General features: G+C 42.5%; 4 protein-coding genes across 4 annotated transcripts; all 4 read left to right on the top strand.

Moving 5' to 3' along the window:
* The first annotated feature begins 314 nt into the window (after window positions 1-314).
* Window positions 315-3,552, top strand: LOC146568223 (gap junction delta-3 protein-like). The gene is made up of 2 exons (XM_085283373.1): window positions 315-400; window positions 845-3,552. Exon 2 carries the CDS (start codon window positions 921-923, stop codon window positions 1,779-1,781), a length of 861 nt encoding a protein of 286 aa, XP_085139499.1. The 5' UTR covers window positions 315-400; window positions 845-920; the 3' UTR covers window positions 1,782-3,552.
* A 6,076-nt stretch (window positions 3,553-9,628) lies between these two features.
* LOC146568222 (gap junction delta-3 protein-like) lies at window positions 9,629-11,284 on the top strand. The gene has a single exon (XM_085283372.1). It carries the CDS (start codon window positions 9,694-9,696, stop codon window positions 10,537-10,539), a length of 846 nt encoding a protein of 281 aa, XP_085139498.1. The 5' UTR covers window positions 9,629-9,693; the 3' UTR covers window positions 10,540-11,284.
* A 2,416-nt stretch (window positions 11,285-13,700) lies between these two features.
* On the top strand, window positions 13,701-16,521 carry LOC146568221 (gap junction delta-3 protein-like). The gene has a single exon (XM_085283371.1). It carries the CDS (start codon window positions 13,938-13,940, stop codon window positions 14,781-14,783), a length of 846 nt encoding a protein of 281 aa, XP_085139497.1. The 5' UTR covers window positions 13,701-13,937; the 3' UTR covers window positions 14,784-16,521.
* A 1,000-nt stretch (window positions 16,522-17,521) lies between these two features.
* On the top strand, window positions 17,522-19,266 carry LOC146568220 (gap junction delta-3 protein-like). Its single transcript, XM_085283370.1, has 2 exons — window positions 17,522-17,580; window positions 18,327-19,266. The coding sequence occupies exon 2, from the start codon at window positions 18,384-18,386 to the stop codon at window positions 19,230-19,232; it is 849 nt and encodes a 282-aa protein (XP_085139496.1). The 5' UTR covers window positions 17,522-17,580; window positions 18,327-18,383; the 3' UTR covers window positions 19,233-19,266.

The raw sequence follows: 19,266 nt of genomic DNA, 5'->3' as shown, positions 1-19,266 counted from the left end.
CTCAGTGATGAAAGGCTTGTATACAGCTGCTCAGCTATGAAAAGCCACCCTACGCACTGTTCTTGAGCTAATCTAAAATATTTGTAGAAGCAGTCCGCATGCCTAAGTGCATTTGGCCAGAGGGGCCGATGGTGCGATATGGCAGGCTCGCTTCTGTCAGTCTGCCCCAGGGCAGCTGTGGCTACAACTGTAGCTGCCTCCACCAGTGTGTGAACGTGAGAGTGAATGAATAGTGGCATTGTAAAGCGCTTTGGGTGCCTTGAAAAGCGCTATATAAATCCAATCCATTATTATTATTATTATTATTATTTGTTATACACATGTGGTCATGGAAGTGATTGGAGCACATGATCCAATGATTTGGATTGGTACCTGCTTACTTGGGAAAACAAACATGACGGTAGGTCATGAGTCTCTGCATAGTAGATTAACACTGTCGTCAGACTATTTTATCTTGGCATCTCTGGCATCTCTGAAATGTAGGAGTTGGGTTTCAACCTGTCCATTAGCAAAGTTCAAATGTATGAAATGGAACCTTGGATCAGTCTTGAGGTTGGTTACTGTACTCTACAATGTTAGCTGGTTGTATTTTATGCTAACTGAAGGAGAAAAGAACTGAAAGGATATATTACAGGCTGTTGCTACAGTTTTTTTCCTGAAGTGTTGTGCTTTATGTACTCTCTTTGCGGGTTCTTTGCGTCATTTTTGGTTTCAGCCCACTAAGACAGAGCAACTAAGGTGGATAAGCCTTGAAGCAACATTTAATCAGGTTTGATGGGTTCAGTTAAACCGTGAGTCACTGATTGGAGATTACAATAACAAGAATTCTGGTTTCATTTTTAAGGCAGCATTTGCTCTGAGACGAACAGCTGAACAAGCCTCCAGACTTCCAAGAAGACAGACCTGACAGAGCTGCAGCCATGGGTGAGTGGGGCTTCATCGGTGGATTATTTAAAGACTTCCAGACCCATTTACCGATGCTGGGTCGTTTCTGGCTCGTCCTCGTTTTGGTGTTTAGGATACTAATCCTGGGAACTGTGGCCAGTGAAATGTTTGAGGACGAGCAGGAGGAATTTACCTGTAACACCCTCCAGCCAGGATGTAAGCAGGTGTGTTACGATGAGGCTTTCCCCATCTCCCAATACAGATTCTGGGTGTTTCATTTGATCCTCATCGCTACACCTTCTCTGCTTTACTTCGTGTATGTAACACATCAAGATCACAAGAGGGCCAACAGCTCCTCGTCGAGGAAAAGGAGCAGCAGGAAGAACAGAGAAGAAAAAACTTCCAAGGCGCTCTACATTATCACTGTGATCTTCCGCATACTGGCAGAAATCGGCTTCTTATTTGTCCAGTGGCGTCTCTATGGCTTTGAGGTGAAGGCCCATTTCCAATGTAGCCGTTCTCCCTGCCCCCTAACAGTGGAGTGCTTCACTTCCCGGCCTGCAGAGAAAACAATCTTCCTCCTCTTCTACTTTGCTGTAGGGGTAGTATCAGCATTTTCCAGCATTGTCGAGTTTCTCTACGTCTCTTGTAAGTGGTTTTGCTCAGACCAGGAGGACAGAATCTACCACTGTGACTGCGAGAATCTCCGCAACCACAAGCAAGAGGATACAGAGGAGAAATCAGGAGGAGAGACGATGTCAGTGAGCACGGCCAGCAGTGTGAGAATGAAGAAGGGATCAGTGAGAAGCAGCTCCAGTCGACAGAGCTCCAGCATCAGTCACAAGTACAAGAATCCAAGAGGAAAATATGTGAGCGCCTCGAGGCTTACATTGTGAGAGGACACATATGCTGCAATCACAGCATCCTCCTTTTTCTATCATAAATTTGTGACTACATTTCTAATTCCCTCTACATGTTTTCCTCTTCATGTGTATTGGCGACATCATGAAGAAACTTATGGGAAAATGACAAAACGAGCACAGACGATAAGAAGGACGCATGAGAGACATCATTGACTTGTTAGTTCTGCTGAATGACGAACGTCTGCAAGCATTTTGACAGAAACATTTCCTGGAAAACACTTGACAAACTTCCTTACAGGTGATTGGTTTTTAGTCAATGTTGCCCTTTCGTAGCTGTCAGATTCATCAAACATAGAACCTCTAACCCAGCAGGGGATTCAGGCCATACCGAGACGAAAATAAGACCCAAGAAACCTTGAAAATGAGTACTATTTTTATATTTCTTGGAGAGCCACGCCTTGGTCCTACTGGTTCGACTTGCTCTTCTATCTTTTCCTTTCTCTTCTGCTTTCTCTCTCCCCTTTGTTTGTGTGAATGTTGGCATTTGGTTTTTGTGTTTCAGAAGTCAAGCCTCAACCTTACCTGCCCACACATTTCCAGACTGTGGCTAATTACTGTGTTGACTTTGCTGATTGCTTGTTGGCTTCTTAAGGCTGAGGAGTTCCTTCAGTTGACCCCAGGCTGTTGCACCACTCAGTGTAGCTTCGTTTGCATGCTACACTACCAGTGGGCGAGGACCCTCTGCCTATGGTGAAGAGAGAGAATGGCTTCCTGAGTGTTCTAGGCTTTATTAAACTGCCTCAAATAAATATACTTATATATTTCCGGTGCTTTTAACACCACTTTTAAGTCCACTTTGCCAAACTCTTTATTGACTTTCTGGTCCAGATCTAAAAGGAGAGTGTGCTGGAGCCGATGCTAAATGGCACAAAGAAGGTTTCTCCTCTCATCACAGACTATAAGGACTACTTCAGGGCATGCTCTGGATCAGGGCATCACTGAGCTCCTGGACAAACTGAGGTGCAACCTGACAGAATCAGATGGACTGAAACAAAATGACCCACATGTCAAATGTCAGTGTTTATAGTCCTCTTCCTTGCATGAACAAGGAGATACTAGTCCTGCTGGTGGATTAAAGACCTTCTACGACCCTCTCCACCTCTGCTAGACTAAGTAACTGGCTCCTGGAATCTCCTCCATGCTTCTGATCAGATATATTAACATTGTGCATGTGTGTGTCGAGAACAACTAAAAGAAGGAAGCGATACCTGTTCTGCATAAATGGGCTACGATTCAACCCAGTCGAGGCTTCGGCAGACAAGATTTTTAGCCACAACAAACGTCAACAATCGTGTGTTGTTTATTTGTTTGTTAATTTATTTCGATCATGTAAACAATATAAGGGTACATTTAGCAAAGAAAAGAAGAGAAAAAAAATACTATACAAATAAAGTTAATTTATTTCAATATTGCTTCATCTGTTCCGATTCAGTTACACATCGAAAAGGAGTGGGAAGAAGTACACACTTATTTAATCCCACCCCTTTGCCATAAGCTATCAGTCAATATATAGTCAGCTTCCTTACTGATATAATCTGTAGTAAAAATAGCAAACAGACTTCTGATAATATATACATCACATGACATTTTCGAAATAGAGACATTCACTGAATTTCAACATTTTTCCTTTCTTTATAATTCAAGAAAATCATATCTTTATAACTCTTTTTGAGCTGCTTTATGTTTAGATGTTGCTTCCACTCCATATTCAAACTGTTCCACAGCTTCAGTCTATGCACAGAAACACAAAAGCTTTTTCTTGTAGTACGTCCCTTCACAATTTTGAAGTTACAAAAACCCCTTAAATTATAAATTCCTTGTTTAAAAAGAAAAACATACTCTCAGTATTACCTGGCAGTTCCTTGTTTTTTGCTTTGAATAGAATTTGTGCTGTTTGGAATTTCACTTGATCAGCCAATTTCAATATTTCAGACTGCAAGAAAAGTGAGTTTGTATGATCCCTATAACCTGCACTGTGGATGATTCAAACTATTTGTTTTCTTCTTTTATTTGAAGAGTAAAAAGTGAATGTAATGTACTTTTATGTAATGTAACGTACTGTACTCTGCACAATAGCTTAAGTAAGGTGAAACCAGTGAACAGTAGATAATATGAAGTGATGTCCCGTCTAATACCTGCTTTCCCTTGTTTAGGATTCCAATGCTTGATTCTTTGGAATGAATATATCTTACGTGAGCTCTCCAGTTAAGTTTTTCATGTATTATTACCCCTAGAAATTATTATAATTTATTTGAATCTTAGCATTTGTATTTAAACTACTATTTCCAAACAACGTAATTTTAGTTTTATTCAAATTTAATGATCATTTGTTGTTTTTAATCCAGAATTTTACTTTAATTATTTCATTAGTCATCTCATCCAGTAAATGCTGCAGATCATCACCAGAGCAGAAAACGTTTGCAAAGAGTACCATTTTTAATACTCTGGACACTTTACAAGTGTCATTGATGTGTAAGTTGAAGAATTTTGGGCCCAAAACTGACCCTTGGGGTACACCACAAGCAATGTCCATACACAAGGAGCAACAGCCATTTAATTTCACAAGCTGCTTCCTGTCACTTAAATAACCCAGAACCCAATTTAAAACTACCCCTCTGACACCATAATGTTCCTTTCTCAAGTCTATGAATAGCCCAGCCACGTGTTGTTTTTTGTAATAAATAAATATTTTTGGCAGAATTGTATATTGCTTGTGTACAACTTAGATTTCTCCATCCATCCATCTATATCTATATATTTATTTCACAATAGTAGATATTTATTTTGAACCAGTGTACACCTGTCTTGTGGAAAACTTAGTCTGACATGGATATTACAGCATATCAGAGCCCTTAAAAATGTTGATAATCATACATAAGTTGTGAAGATTTGCACTTTAACTGTAAAGTTTGTTAAAGTTTCACAAAGAAACCCATTCTTATGCAAAGCAGCATCAAAAACAGCACCGCTCTTTGGTTCATGCCCGTTACCAAGAAAGCCAAGAAAATCCTGGGGTCAGATGATGAGGGTTGATGGCCTGTCTGAGTGTTAAATGGAGATAGAGGAAGTGGATGTGCCCACAGAGTGCAGAGTGAACATAAAACTAAAGGTGAATCTGCTGATGAACCAGACTGCTGTCTCTGCTAATGGATTTCAGAATGATTGTTCTTTTGAAATAAAAAAAAAAAAGAAAAGAAAAGAAATAAAAAGAAATCATAGCACATTTATATTTGGCGTGGGTTTTTTATCACTGCAACCAGTGCTCCTTGCACCGAGAGGGTCTCTTCATTGGACACCAATGACTTCGAAAGGGAAAGCAAAGCTCCAGAAAGAAAAAGGAGCTCAGTGACGACGCTGACAACTTCTCAGATAAACTCATATCACGCCTTGAAGCCAAGACAACTGCTGGCACCAAGATCAATTTTTACAGTTCAACTCTCAGTGATATTTTCTATTATAAGATGAGATAAACTTTGTGACACCCCCTGGGTCTGGGTGCAGTTCCCCCCTCCAGGGGCAAGGGTACCTAGATCCGGTTTGTAGAGTACGCTTGGGGAGTGTGATCGTGTGTACTCTTTATGTCTGTCTCCACGTTGGTTGAGTGTGGAGTAAGTGCATATGAGAGCATGAGGGTGGGAATGGATGTCTGTGTCTATATTTTTATATGTTAGGAGGTGGTCAGAGGAGGCAATAGCGGAACTACAGGGCTGTTTCGAGGTGACCGACTGGGAAACACTCTGTGAGCCTCACGCCGAGGACATCAATGGGCTTACTGAGTGTATCACAGACTACATAACTTTCTGCACCGACTCCATTGTTCCAGCTCAGACTGTTCATTGTTACCCAAATAACAAGCCGTGGGTGACTAAGGACATCAAAGCCCTCCTCAACAACAAGAAGAGGGCTTTCAGAGGGGGCAACAAAGAGGAGGTGAGGAAGATCCAGGTGTTACTAAAGGACAAGATCAGAGAGGCTAAGGACAATTACAGGAGGAAGCTGGAGTGGAAACTCCAGCAGAACAGCATGAGAGAGGTGTGGAGGGGCATGAAGACCATCACTGGATTCAGGCCAACCAACAGCAGGGGAGCTGAGGGAGGTGAGAATAGAGCCGACGAGTTGAATCTGTTTTTCAATAGATTCGACACCACAGTGTCTGCTCCCACCCCCACAACCTCACCTGCAGTCAGCCTGGAATCCAGAGCCACACCACTGTGCCAGCCTCTCTCTTCACATGTTGCCTCCTGTGAGATTCCTGACACCCCTCCCCCACCCATCACCTTCACTCAATACCAGGTTGAGATGCAAATGAGGAGACTTCACTTGGGCAAGTCTGCTGGACCAGACGGAGTGAGTCCCCTTGTCCTCAAGGCCTGTGCCCCCCAGCTGTGTGGAGTCTTTCATAAACTGTTTATGCTGAGTCTGAGTCTGCAGAGGGTCCCGGTGATGTGGAAGACATCATGCCTCGTCCCTGTACCAAAGACGCCACGTTCCAGTGGCCCCCAGGATTACAGGCCTGTGGCACTGACCTCTCACATCATGAAGACCCTGGAAAGGCTCATCCTGGACCAGCTGCGACCCATAGTAAGACCACATCTGGATCCCCTTCAGTTCGCTTATCAGCCTCGTCTCGGAACTGAGGACGCCATCATCTACCTGCTCAATCGACCAGCCATCGAAGCACTGTGAGGGTCATGTTTTTTGACTTTTCCAGTGCTTTCAACACCATCAGGCCGACCCTCCTGGGTGATAAGTTAGCAGCGATGCAGGTGGATGCTTCTCTGGTGTCCTGGATTGTTGATTACCTGACAGGAAGACCACAATATGTACGTCTCCCACAGTGTGTGTCTGACAAGGTGATCAGCAACACAGGGGCACCACAGGGGACTGTCCTCTCCCCCTTCCTCTTCACCCTCTACACCACAGACTTCAGCCACTGCACAGAGACCTGCCATCTTCAGAAGTTTTCTGATGACTCTGCGGTGGTTGGATGCATCAGCAGGGATGATGAGACAGAGTACCGGGCTGTGGTCGACTCCTTTGTCACGTGGTGTGAGCAGAATCATCTGCAGCTCAACGTGGCAAAGACCAAGGAACTGATCGTGGACTTCAGGAAGACCAGGAAACACTTGACCCCTGTTTCAATCCAGGGGGTCAGTGTTGACATTGTGGAGGACTATAAATACCTTGGAGTACACATTGACAATAAACTGGACTGGGCTAAAAACACCACAGCACTTTACAGGAAGGGCCAGAGTCGTCTCTATTTTTTGAGGCGACTGAGGTCCTTCAACATCTGCCAGAAAATGCTGAGGATTTTCTATGAGTCTGTTGTGGCCAGTGCGATCCTCTATGCTGTTGCATGCTGGGGGAGCAGGCTGAGGGTCGCAGATGCCAACAGACTTAATAAACTAATCCGTAAGGCCAGCAATGTTGTGGGGATGGAGCTGGACTCCCTCAAGGTGGTGTCGGAGAGGCGGATGCTGTCCAAGATAAAGACAATGTTGGATAACACCTCCCACCCACTCCATGACATGGTGGTCAGTCACAGGAGCACGTTCAGTGAGAGACTGAGATTACCGAAAAGCACCACTGAACGACACAGGAAATCATTCCTGCCTGTGGCCATCTCCCTGTACAACGCATCCACTTAACACACTGTTTGCTGCTACAACTACACGTTTCTTTTTCTTTCTTTTTCAGCTATTTATTTATGAGTGACTTATGTATGTATGTATGTATATATATATGTATATATTGTACTATTCTTAGTTAGTGTATTGTCTGTCTTGTCTTAATGTTGGTTTATAATGGAGCACTGTAACAAAAAATAATTTCCCCCAGGGATCAATAAAGTATTCTGATTCTGATTCTAATTCTATATGTCAGGTTGGGTATCAGACGCCACCTCTCTGGGGACATCTCAGGCCCTCCAAGGTTTGGAGGCCTATCTCCACCCACCACCACTTCCCCTGCCAGTGGCGGACTCCCTCAGACATCGGTGCGTTGGTGGTTCTTTGTGTCTGGGGGTGGGCGTCCGGGTACACACCGGCTCACTCCTTGGCGGCCGCTTATCGGGGCCTGGAGCCTGGGGCTCGCTCGGGCCACTTCGGAGGTGGGGTGCCCCCGGCCTCTCGGCCTGGGGCTCGGTCACTCAGGCACAGCTGGCTGCCGGCGGAGCTCACGGGCGCGTCACTGCAACTCCCCCTGGCTTCTGCTCCGCGGCTGCTGAGTGAGCCCTCATCTGGGACTCTCCTCAGCTCTTACTGGGACAGTGGCGCGGCTGCCCCTCTGTTGGTCTTCCTTGGTCTCTTGTGTTCTGGGGGCCTCTGGATGTCTGGAGTTTTGATCTCCTCCATACCTGCTTCATACCCTGGTGGACGGGGCTGTGGCCCCCCCACACTCCCTAGCAGATCGTTACATGGAGAAACCTTTGGAATGCAAGCATGCTGATCCACACAGGTATGCACACAGGTGTACACACGGGTATTCACAGACGCGGACTACAGCTTTCTTGGCTGCTGCCTCAAAGCACATTGTGCGCTGTCTATCTTGCGTGCTGCACAATATCGTTTATTATTTAGTATCTACTGATATCTACTGCTAGCTAGTTTATTGTGATGGTGCTGGGTTTTTTTTATTATGTTGCTCTTTGTTGTTTGCTTTCGCTTCTGTTTTTTTTCTCCATACAGGTGACCCAGGTGTTTTTTTTTTTTTGTTTTGTTTTTTTTTTCTTTCTTCCCCCCCTACTCACCGTCTCTTCTCCCCTCTGGTTTTCTTTCTCTCCCTCTCTTTCTTTCATTCTTTCTCCCTGTCCTATCCCCCAGTCATGTCTGTCCCGTTTGTAGCAACTGAAAATAAAATAAATTCATAATTATAATAAAGGTCAATCAAATGGACCAATATGGCAAGGCCATGATGATCCACTTGGTAAAATAAATCCGCTTGGCATCTTTCTTGGCCTTAAGACAACAATTCTGATGGCTAAAGATCCAAACGGGACACACAAAAAAAAAAAAAGAGATAAACTTTGTGAATCCCATGCAATGTTTATGAGTGACGTTAGACCCAAATGACAGAATGAATAAACTAAAACAAACCTTTATTTCAGTGAGGCACAAGTCCAGGAGGCAACTAATAGCACAGACAGTGGAGGAGAAAAACAAAAACTATGGACAAATAGCACAACGTGACAAAAACGCACAAACAGGCTGAGGGTTTAAACAGACACACTGATGTACACAGAGACATGGGGAAACTGCGGTACAAGACAGCTGAAAGGAATCATTGACGATGAGATAGAGGAAGTAAAAGCACATACTAGACACAAAGATGCTACCAAACACAGTGGATGCGAAAAATAAAACAAAGTAGAGAATTTCATATAACCACAAGTTGGTACAACTGAAAGGCAAATCAATGTTCAACCCATTTTATCTTGCCATCACTGTCATCTCTGGAACATAGCCGAGTCAGTATATTTCCTCCAGAGTCAATTTCAAAGAGTCAAAACCACGTATATATCCTAAAATAGAAAGAAATTTGGAGCAGTTGACTCTATAATGTTAGTGGGTAAGAGTTTCTTAAAGGCTCGTAAGCTGCTGTTATTGTTTTATGTCTTTAATGATATTGTTGATAGTCTTTGCAGGTTCTTATGTAATGTTTTATTTTTGGTTTAAGGCTGCTGGAGTATGAACTCAGTCAACACTTAGGATGGATAAGCTACCTTTGATCACTTTTATTGGGTACGGTCTCACTGTGAGTCATATATTGGAGATTATTATAGCAAGAATTCTAGTTTCATTTTTAAAACAAAGGCAGCGTTTGCTCTGAGACAGACAGGTGAACAAGCCTCCAGACTTCCAAAAGGCCTGACAGAGCTGCAGTCATGGGTGAGTGGGACTTCATCGGTGGATTCTTTAAAGACCTCCAGACCGAGTCGCCGATGCTGGGTCGTTTCTGGCTCGTCCTCATGCTGGTGTTTAGGATAGTGATCCTGGGAACTGTGGCCAGTGACATGTTTGAGGACGAGCAGGAGGAATTTACCTGTAACACCCTCCAGCCAGGATGTAAGCAGGTGTGTTATGACTTGGCTTTCCCCATCTCCCAGTACAGATTCTGGGTGTTTCATATAGTCCTCATCGCTACACCTTCTCTGCTTTACCTCGTGTACGCCACACACCAGCATAACAAGAGTGCCAACCCCTCTCCATCGAAGAAAAGGAGCAGCAGGGAGAACAGAGAAGAAAAAGCTTTAAGGACACTCTACATTATCACTCTGATCTCCCGCATAGTGGCAGAAATCGGCTTCTTATTTGTCCAGTGGTATCTCTACGGCTTCAAGGTGGAGGCCCAGTTCCCATGTGACCGATTTCCCTGCCCCTACACGGTGGACTGCTTCACCTCCCGACCTGCAGAGAAAACAGTCTTCCTCCTCTTCTACTTTGCTGTAGGGGTGATATCAGCATTTTCCAGCGTTGTGGAGCTTCTCTATAGCTCTGGGAAGTGGTTTTGCTCAAATCAGAAGAAATTGGATCTGTATGACCAATCTGACTGCGAGAACCTCCACAACCTCAAGCAAGAGGAGACAGAGACGTCAGAAAGCACAGCCAGCAGTGCGAGAGCAAAGAAGGGATCAGTGAGAAGCAGCTACAGTCGAAAGGTCTACAGCAGTAGTCACAAGTGCAAAAGTCCACCAGGAAAATATGTGAGCGCCTCGAGGCTTACATTGTGAGAGGACTGACTGCAATCACAGCAAGTGTGATTCAGAGTCTTTTCTATTTTAAACCTGTGACTACATCTCTAACTCCATTTCATTTGAAATGATTTCACTGTTGATGTGTTAAACAGTATTTACAGTGGGACACTTTACAAGGATTGTTTGGAAAATGAGCAAAGAAAACACTGATGATAAGAAGGATGCATGCAAGACGTTGTTGTTTAAATGATTAAAGGCTGTAAACAGTTCAGGAAGGAAATGTTTTTTGGACTACGCTTGATAAACTTGTTTAATGCTGATTGTTTTGTTCGTAACTGTGTCCCTTTTGTAGCTGCCAGAGGCAGAAACTCTAACTCAGCAGAGGATTCAGGTTGTACTGATAGGAAAAATAAGCACGGCAGTCTTTCAGACAAAATTTCTATTAATTTGACAGTTCCTGGTGAGCCACACTGACCGAATTTAGCTGTTTTTTTCTTGACTAGATCTCAAATCTTTCTTATTTTGCTCACCATCAATCAGCAGTATCAATAAAAAAATAAAAAAATAAATAATAAGCACATAGACTTATTTTGGAAAGGTCAGCTTTCCAAGGTCAAAGCTGACCTTCAAAACATTTGAGCTGAATTTATTTTAAAATTGCTGAATGTTTGGTGAAAAAAAAAAAAGAGTTGAATGAGCAGAAATATAAACATGTTAAAAGCAAAAATTCACAGAGATGAAGTTTCAACGTTGGAAAGTAGTTGAATATTTTTTTAAATGTACATGACTAGAATAGATACAAACAATAAAGATTTTGATCTCAATACTGTGAATAAATCATCAAAGTTTTAGTAAAACCCTTGCACTTGTTTTTACAAATTACCTCGGACTAGCTTAGCACAGTTTAGAAACATAATGTACATAAAGAGATTAACCAAGTGCACAAGAACTGCAATCAGAGCTGTTTATGAACTGCAGAATTTACACTGTATGGGAGCGGAAGTGTTTGCTAAAGGACATTAATGTTTCTACCAACAATGGTAGCACACTTAATAAAAGTGGCAGAACAGGAGTAGCTCAAGAAAAAAAAATTAAATACACCACATCCCAAAAAGGTGATTCTGTTCATCTGGATGTAGTGTTTTTGGTGGGAGAAACATTTTGTCACATATCCGAGGGACTTCTTCAGTCTCAGCTGACTGCAGGCTTGCCGACTTTATAAACAGTACATTTGCATAATGACTATAATTAGCACCGCTGACAAACAATGGGCTGTGAGATCAGTTCCTTGACCATTAATATGGAAATTGTCATGTCGATTGATCAAAAACCACCAATCAAAGACCAATGATCCAAGACCATGAGTACCATTCACAGAGTTGGGGAATGGCTGCAATCACACAATTATAAGATGGTGAAAGATGTACCCTTAGGCCCCCTCTTCTATTCAGAGATGGTCTTTCCCTTTTCATGTACATGGACTCCTTGAATCCTCAATCAAACCAGCGTTCCTCCCTGTCCAGGATGTGTACATCCTCATCATTGAAAGAGTGTCCACTGGCCTGTAGGTGTAAATAGACTGCAGAGTCCTGACCTGGTGAGGTAGCTCTACTGTGTTGTGCCATCCCCTTGAGCAGAGATTGTTCAATTTCCCTGATGTATAAATCACAGCAATCCTCCTGCTACTTAACAGCGTACACTACATTATTCTGTTTGTGTCGGGAGAACCGATCCTTGGGGTGGACCAATTTTTGGCGCCGTATGTTTTGAGGTTTAAAAGCCACAGTGTTTAGAGAAAATGCGTCTCAGCTGTTCCTATACTCCTGACACATAAGGGATCACTAAGATTTTTTGCTTAGGCAGCAGTTAATCTCTCCTGGACTGCCTGAAGCATTCTTTAGGTGCCTTCCCAGCGTTTCTCCCACTGATCAGCTTTTTGGGAACTCCTTAACTGGATTATAAAGCATGCATCAAGATATATTGCACATCATAAATCTAGCCTTAAATAAGATAAGGTAAACTTCAATGTTCAGTTATGCATTTTAACAGGTCAGTAATGCATCAACACTAATCCTGGTCAGTCTTCCCAGAATGACCATCTTATGATGAACCATGTCAACAAGGCAGAACCATGGCAGACATTCTGCTGCCCTCTACTGTCCAAAGTGATACACATCGACTTGAAACACCAAACTAGAAGGACATGTTATAAATCATACCAGCACAAAAACAGAGTGAAATGTACAGAAACACAAGCATATGCTGCATAATTAATTCACAAAAGTGACAGCATATTTGTGTGGGTCACAGTGGCGTGGACAGTGCCAGCCTTCCATGCCCCATGCTCAGATCACCAGGCACTTTACAAACTACATGACCTCTAAATACGCTTGTTTTTACGGTTTGTGTGATTGAGTGGCAGCCTAGCATAAAATAACCTTCAAATTACCATTAAAAATATATATAAGTTACAAGTGTTAGAACCACAGAATGCTAGTGTGATGAGTTTGAGAAACTCAGCGTAAAACCAAAGAGGCTCAACCAAAGAAACCAGCTGCATTCAAGAAGAAGGCTGCAGGTATCAACACAAAGCTGTTCGGCTCAATTTGAGCTATGTGCTTTTTTATAACGCAGATGTTGGTTTGGTCTTATAACAGTCACATGTAGATTTGAACACAGCTGTTAAAAAGGAAAAAAAGAGAGTACAGAAACCTTTGATTACAAGAAAAAAAAATCCCTCAGTGACGACTGATAGTAGCTCATCAAATAACCTCATATAACGCCATATCAAGACGATTGCTGGCGCCAAGGTCAGTTTTTATACTGAACTCTGAAAGATGGTTTCGTTTTACGTGTTATATGATAAGATAAACTTTACTGATTCCATCTCATCTTTGCATGTGAAGGTGGACCAAAACAGCTGTGGAAAAACACTAAAGTACAACAAAGAACACAAGCAGGCTGGGGATTTAAATAGACACATGATATAAAGAGGGAGATGGAAAACGCCAGGGTATGACACACAGCTGAAATCAATCAATGATAATGAGACAGAGGATGTCCAACTAAATACTAGACACAAAGACAAAGGCTAGAGAACACCAGTGACGCCAAAGATCATGATGCCTGTGAAGGCTGCTGTTATTGTTTTATTTCTTTAATCAGATACTTGAGTTGCTGTCTTTGCAGGTTCTTATGTGATGTTTCATTTTTTATTTCAGGCCACTGGAGTATGAACTCAATCAACCCTTAGGATGGATAAGCTACCTTTGATCACTTTTATTGGGTACAGTCTCACTGTGAGTCATATATTGGAGATTATTATAACAAGAATTCTAGTTTCATTTTTAAAACAAAGGCAGCCTTTGCTCTGAGACAAACAGGTGAACAAGCCTCCAGACTTCCAAGAAGACAGACCTGACAGTGCTGCAGTCATGGGTGAGTGGGGCTTCATCGGTGGATTCTTCGATATCCTCCAGACCGAGTCGCCGATGCTGGGTCGTTTCTGGCTCGTCCTCATGCTGGTGTTTAGGATAGTGATCCTGGGAACTGTGGCCAGTGACATGTTTGAGGACGAGCAGGAGGAATTTACCTGTAACACCCTCCAGCCAGGATGTAAGCAGGTGTGTTATGACTTGGCTTTCCCCATCTCCCAGTACAGATTCTGGGTGTTTCATATAGTCCTCATCGCTACACCTTCTCTGCTTTACCTCGTGTACGCCACACACCAACATAACAAGAGTGCCAACCCCTCTCCATCGAAGAAAAGGAGCAGCAGGGAGAACAGAGAAGAAAAAGCTTTAAGGACACTCTACATTATCACTCTGATCTCCCGCATAGTGGCAGAAATCGGCTTCTTATTTGTCCAGTGGTATCTCTACGGCTTCAAGGTGGAGGCCCAGTTCCCATGTGACCGATTTCCCTGCCCCTACACGGTGGACTGCTTCACCTCCCGACCTGCAGAGAAAACAGTCTTCCTCCTCTTCTACTTTGCTGTAGGGGTGATATCAGCATTTTCCAGCGTTGTGGAGCTTCTCTATAGCTCTGGGAAGTGGTTTTGCTCAAATCAGAAGAAATTGGATCTGTATGACCAATGTGACTGCGAGAACCTCCACAACCTCAAGCAAGAGGAGACAGAGACGTCAGAAAGCACAGCCAGCAGTGCGAGAGCAAAGAAGGGATCAGTGAGAAGCAGCTACAGTCGAAAGGTCTACAGCAGTGGTCACAAGTGCAAAAGTCCACCAGGAAAATATGTGAGCGCCTCGAGGCTTACATTGTGAGAGGACTGACTGCAATCACAGCATGTGTGATTCAGAGTCTTTTCTATTTTAAACCTGTGACTACATCTCTAACTCCATTTCATTTGAAATGATTTCACTGCTGATGTGTTAAACAGTATTTGCAGTGGGACACTTTACAAGGATTGTTTGGAAAATGAGCAAAGAAAACACTGATGATAAGAAGGATGCATGCAAGACGTTGTTGTTTAAATGATTAAAGGCTGTAAACAGTTCAGGAAGGAAACATTTTCTGGACTACGCTTGATAAACTTGTTTAATGCTGATTGTTTTGTTCGTAACTGTGTCCCTTTTGTAGCTGCCAGAGGCAGAAACTCTAACTCAGCAGAGGATTCAGGTTGTACTGACAGGAAAAATAAGCACGGCAGCCTTTTAGAGAAAATGAATATTATTCTTGTAGTTCCTGGTGAGCCACACTGACTGAATTTTCTTGTACTGGGTTTCAATTCTTTCTTATTTTGCAGTATATCTGATGATGGCCATCATTGTTTTGGGCCAGAATTTTGTGGCAATCAACAACCTCAATCAGATTATGACCTCACTAGTGCATTGGTCGCTTTAGGTACCCATCCATTTAAAGGTAGATTGGAGGTTTATCCAGCTTGGGCGTTAACTGACTTCATATTCCGGTTGCCCGGAATCAAAAATGAAACACTGCATTAGAACACGTAGAGATATCAATTCTATGATATCACTAAAGTAATAAAACATTAACAGCAGCGTATAATACATACCTGCTTCTTTATCTTCTTACAAATTGTAAGAAACAGTTATAGGCTAACACTGTATACACTGTGTATACTGATGCAGGTTTCTCTCCATTTTAGGATTTATAAATACCCACTGCCCACTTCTTTCTGTCATTTAATGGTCAGGCATTGTACAGCTACAAGCATTTCACCCCCATGTCATACTGTGTATGGTTGTGTGTGTGTGTGTGACAAATAAAATTTGAATTTATTTGAATTTGCAGTATTCTCCTGTACTAGGTGTTGCCACTCAGGAGAAGTCAAAATTTCTCAAACTATTGTAGCATATTGTAGCATATCCTCTGTATAATCTGTGAATATCTAAGTTTCTCTACTGACTGATTAAAACATCATTAAAAAACAACAATGCTACCCCGGCCAGTGGCAGAAATGGCGGCTAGCAACAGCGGACGTGACTTTGTCGTACGGTATGGTCCTCATGATCCTGTAAAAGTTATTAAAAAGGAGAGGACACATGCTACCTTTTGCCTGGTTAGCCTTGCCAGAGTCTTTGCTTTCTTTGTTATGTAATTCATCCACATGGTTTCTATTACTTTTGTTAACCATTTTTATGAATTAGCTCAGGTTAGCTTAGCATATTTTACAAGCATAACACACAACAACATTTGAAACAAAAGAAACTAATCAGGGATATTTTCTGTGCTTCTGGACACATTACTGACCTTAGAAAAATCAGAAATAATGAGCAGAAGAAACATGCCGATGTTAGCCTGATCAGTCTTGCTAGGATAGCGATCTCATGACACCAACGGAAACAAGGCAGACCTATAGTAGGCATTCTGCTGCCCTCTGCTGTCCATAGTGGTACACACTGACTTGAAACACCAGACTTGTACGGCTTTATAAATCATACCAGCATGCAAACAGAGTGAAATGCACAGAAACACATGTATATACTGTATAATGAATTCACAAATGGACTGTGCCAGCCCTCCTGCTCTTCACCTCGTTCAGGTCAACAGGCGCTTTATAAAATACATGCCCTCTAAAGGTGGTGTTCATAAAGTTTGTGTGACTGAATGGCAAACAATTTAGTATTTGTCATGTCCTCTGCTGACAGTATGGTTAATTTTAACTTTTGTTGGAAACTAACTATAAATCAGTGTTCTGCACTTGGACAATTCGGCCGCTAAAGCTGCAGATATCTTGCACTACTTACTTCGCCTACCATGTTTTCTCAACTGTGGAAAACCTGCTTAAGAATAACTGTAACAAGAACATTCCTATCACCCTCACTGTGCTGATGCGTGGTGTTGAAGGCATTCACACAGGCTGGACCACAAAGATTCCCAACTGCAAAATATGTGAGACTATTAGTAACATCCACTGTGTGCTCGACAGAGGACCCTCTGCCCATGTTGACGACAGAGAACGGCTTCTCTGGCTCCGGCCATGTTGTTTGATCTGAAGTTCAAAACTATGTTCTTACAGCTTTCAAACGACAGAGACTTACTGAATAAATGGACCAGAAATCTGTGTGACATTAAAAAAAAATCAGATTCACTGTTTCAAAATAAAGATTCTCATCATATCAAAGAGAAGAAAAAAACCCTCTTGTTTTAGGCTTATTTCCTCTTAGCTTCTCGAAATGTGTTGTGCAATCCGCTTGTTTATGTTAATTGTACAGTAAGTTGGAAGTCGTGTCACGGGTTGATTGTGGGCTGTTTCATGTAACCTGTTAAATATTTTGCTTCTGGGTAATATTCATGTTGAATGTAGAGGGAGGAGCAGCCAACATTCGATGCGCTGGGTGTCATGACGACACAGCACTCAGAAATATCTACATGTAAGTAATGTTTTATTATCAAGGAGTATCTGGAGAATGTTGTGACTGTATTAAGGATGTAATGTAGAGGATGAGAGAGGATTAGCAAGAAGCAAGGGAGGGAAGCTATGAAGAGGATGAAGAGTGGAAACGTCGTTAGTCTAGATGACATACTTGTGTAGAGAGGGGAATGGAGTTTTAAACAGGTTTGGACACGTGAGAGGACAACTGAGGAACAGAGAAGGTTGATTGTTTTTCCCTGATTGGTTATACTTCAAAAGTAGATGATATATAACTTAAAAGGTTTTTTTTTCAATTAACTACTACTTAAGTACTCAGTAATTAAGTTCTGATCAAATTTAGACAAATGCCATATCCAGGGTCACAAAAGAAATATTTTTAATCTAACAACTTAAAACCAAAAACAAAAAATGAGTTTTGATTCTGGTTCTTGTTGACTAAAATAAGAAACAACATGTATAATTTTTATATTTAACAAAACATGTTATGCTGTGATCAGGAAACATGTTGGTACAACTTTAAAGATATTCTTCCGTCCAGTAAAGGAAACTTTTTTTAAAAATACTAATCAAGATTTTGTCTTTCTTAAATAAACAAATACAAAAAGAAAATCTATGCTCAACCTGTTTTGTCTTGGCAGAATAGACATCTCTAAATCATAGGTGAGTAGTTCAACCAGTCAGTATAAGACACATTTTCAAATCCTACATTTGAGACAACACTGCATCGGTAGACTCCAGACTATTAGCTTGTTAGTTTCTTACAATTTCTTTGAGCTGATGTGTTAACTAAAGGCAACAGAAATTGAGAATTATTGTAGGCTTTTAGTTTAAGCCCACAGGACTCAGTCAGCACCTAAGACGCAAATATCCTGAGCCCACTTTTGACCAGATTTGGTTTCACTTTGAGTGAAAGTCATGGATTGGAGATTATGATAACAAGCATTCTGGTTTCATTCTTAAATCAAAGGTGGCGAATCTGAGACGGATCGGAGAACAAACCTCTGGACCTGACAGTGCTGCAGTCATGGGTGAGTGGGGCTTCATCGGTGGATTCTTCGATGCCCTCCAGACACACTCGCCGATGCTGGGTCGTTTCTGGCTCGTCCTCGTGCTGGTGTTTAGGATAGTTATCTTGGAAACCGTGGCCAGTGACATGTTTGAGGACGAGCAGGCGGAATTTACCTGTAACACCCTCCAGCCAGGATGTAAGCAGGTGTGTTATGACTTAGCTTTCCCCATCTCCCAGTACAGATTCTGGGTGTTTCATATAGTCCTCATCGCTACACCTCCTCTGCTTTACCTCATATATGCAACACATCAGCATCACAAGAGAGCCAACCGCTCCTCGTCGAGGAAAAAGACCAGCAGGGAGAACAGAGAAGAAAAAACTTTAAGGGCACTCTACATTATCACTCTGATCTTCCGCATAATGGCAGAAATTGGCTTTTTATTTGTCCAGTGGCGCCTCTACGGCTTCAAGGTGGAGGCCCATTTTCCATGTAGTCGTTCTCCCTGCCCCCTGACAGTGGAGTGCTTCACTTCTCGACCTGCAGAGAAAACAATCTTCCTCCTCTTCTACTTTGCTGTAGGGGTAGTATCAGCATTTTCCAGCATTGTGGAGCTTCTCTACAGCTCTAGGAAGTGGTTTTGCTCAAATCAAAAGCACTTAGAACTAGATGACCACTGTGACTGCGAGAACCTCCTCAACCACAAGCCAGAGAAGACAGAGGAGAAACCAGGAGAAAAGACAAGCAGTGTGCAAGTGAAGAAGGAATCAGTGACAAGCACCTCCAGTCGAAAGGCCTCCAACACTGGGAACAGGACCAAGAGTCCAAGAGGAAAATATGTGAGTGGCTCGAGGCTTACAGTGTGAGAGGACTCTGAATCACACATGCTGCTATCACTGC

This window comes from Mchenga conophoros, linkage group LG8 (assembly GCF_057382185.1).
Source record: "Mchenga conophoros isolate Kocher_MC1m ecotype Shallow Benthic linkage group LG8, M_conophoros_male_GT1.1, whole genome shotgun sequence".
Classification (NCBI taxonomy): Eukaryota; Metazoa; Chordata; class Actinopteri; order Cichliformes; family Cichlidae; genus Mchenga; species Mchenga conophoros.
The sequence above is the reverse complement of the archived record's forward strand: the minus strand, read 5'-3'. Positions and strand labels throughout refer to the sequence as shown.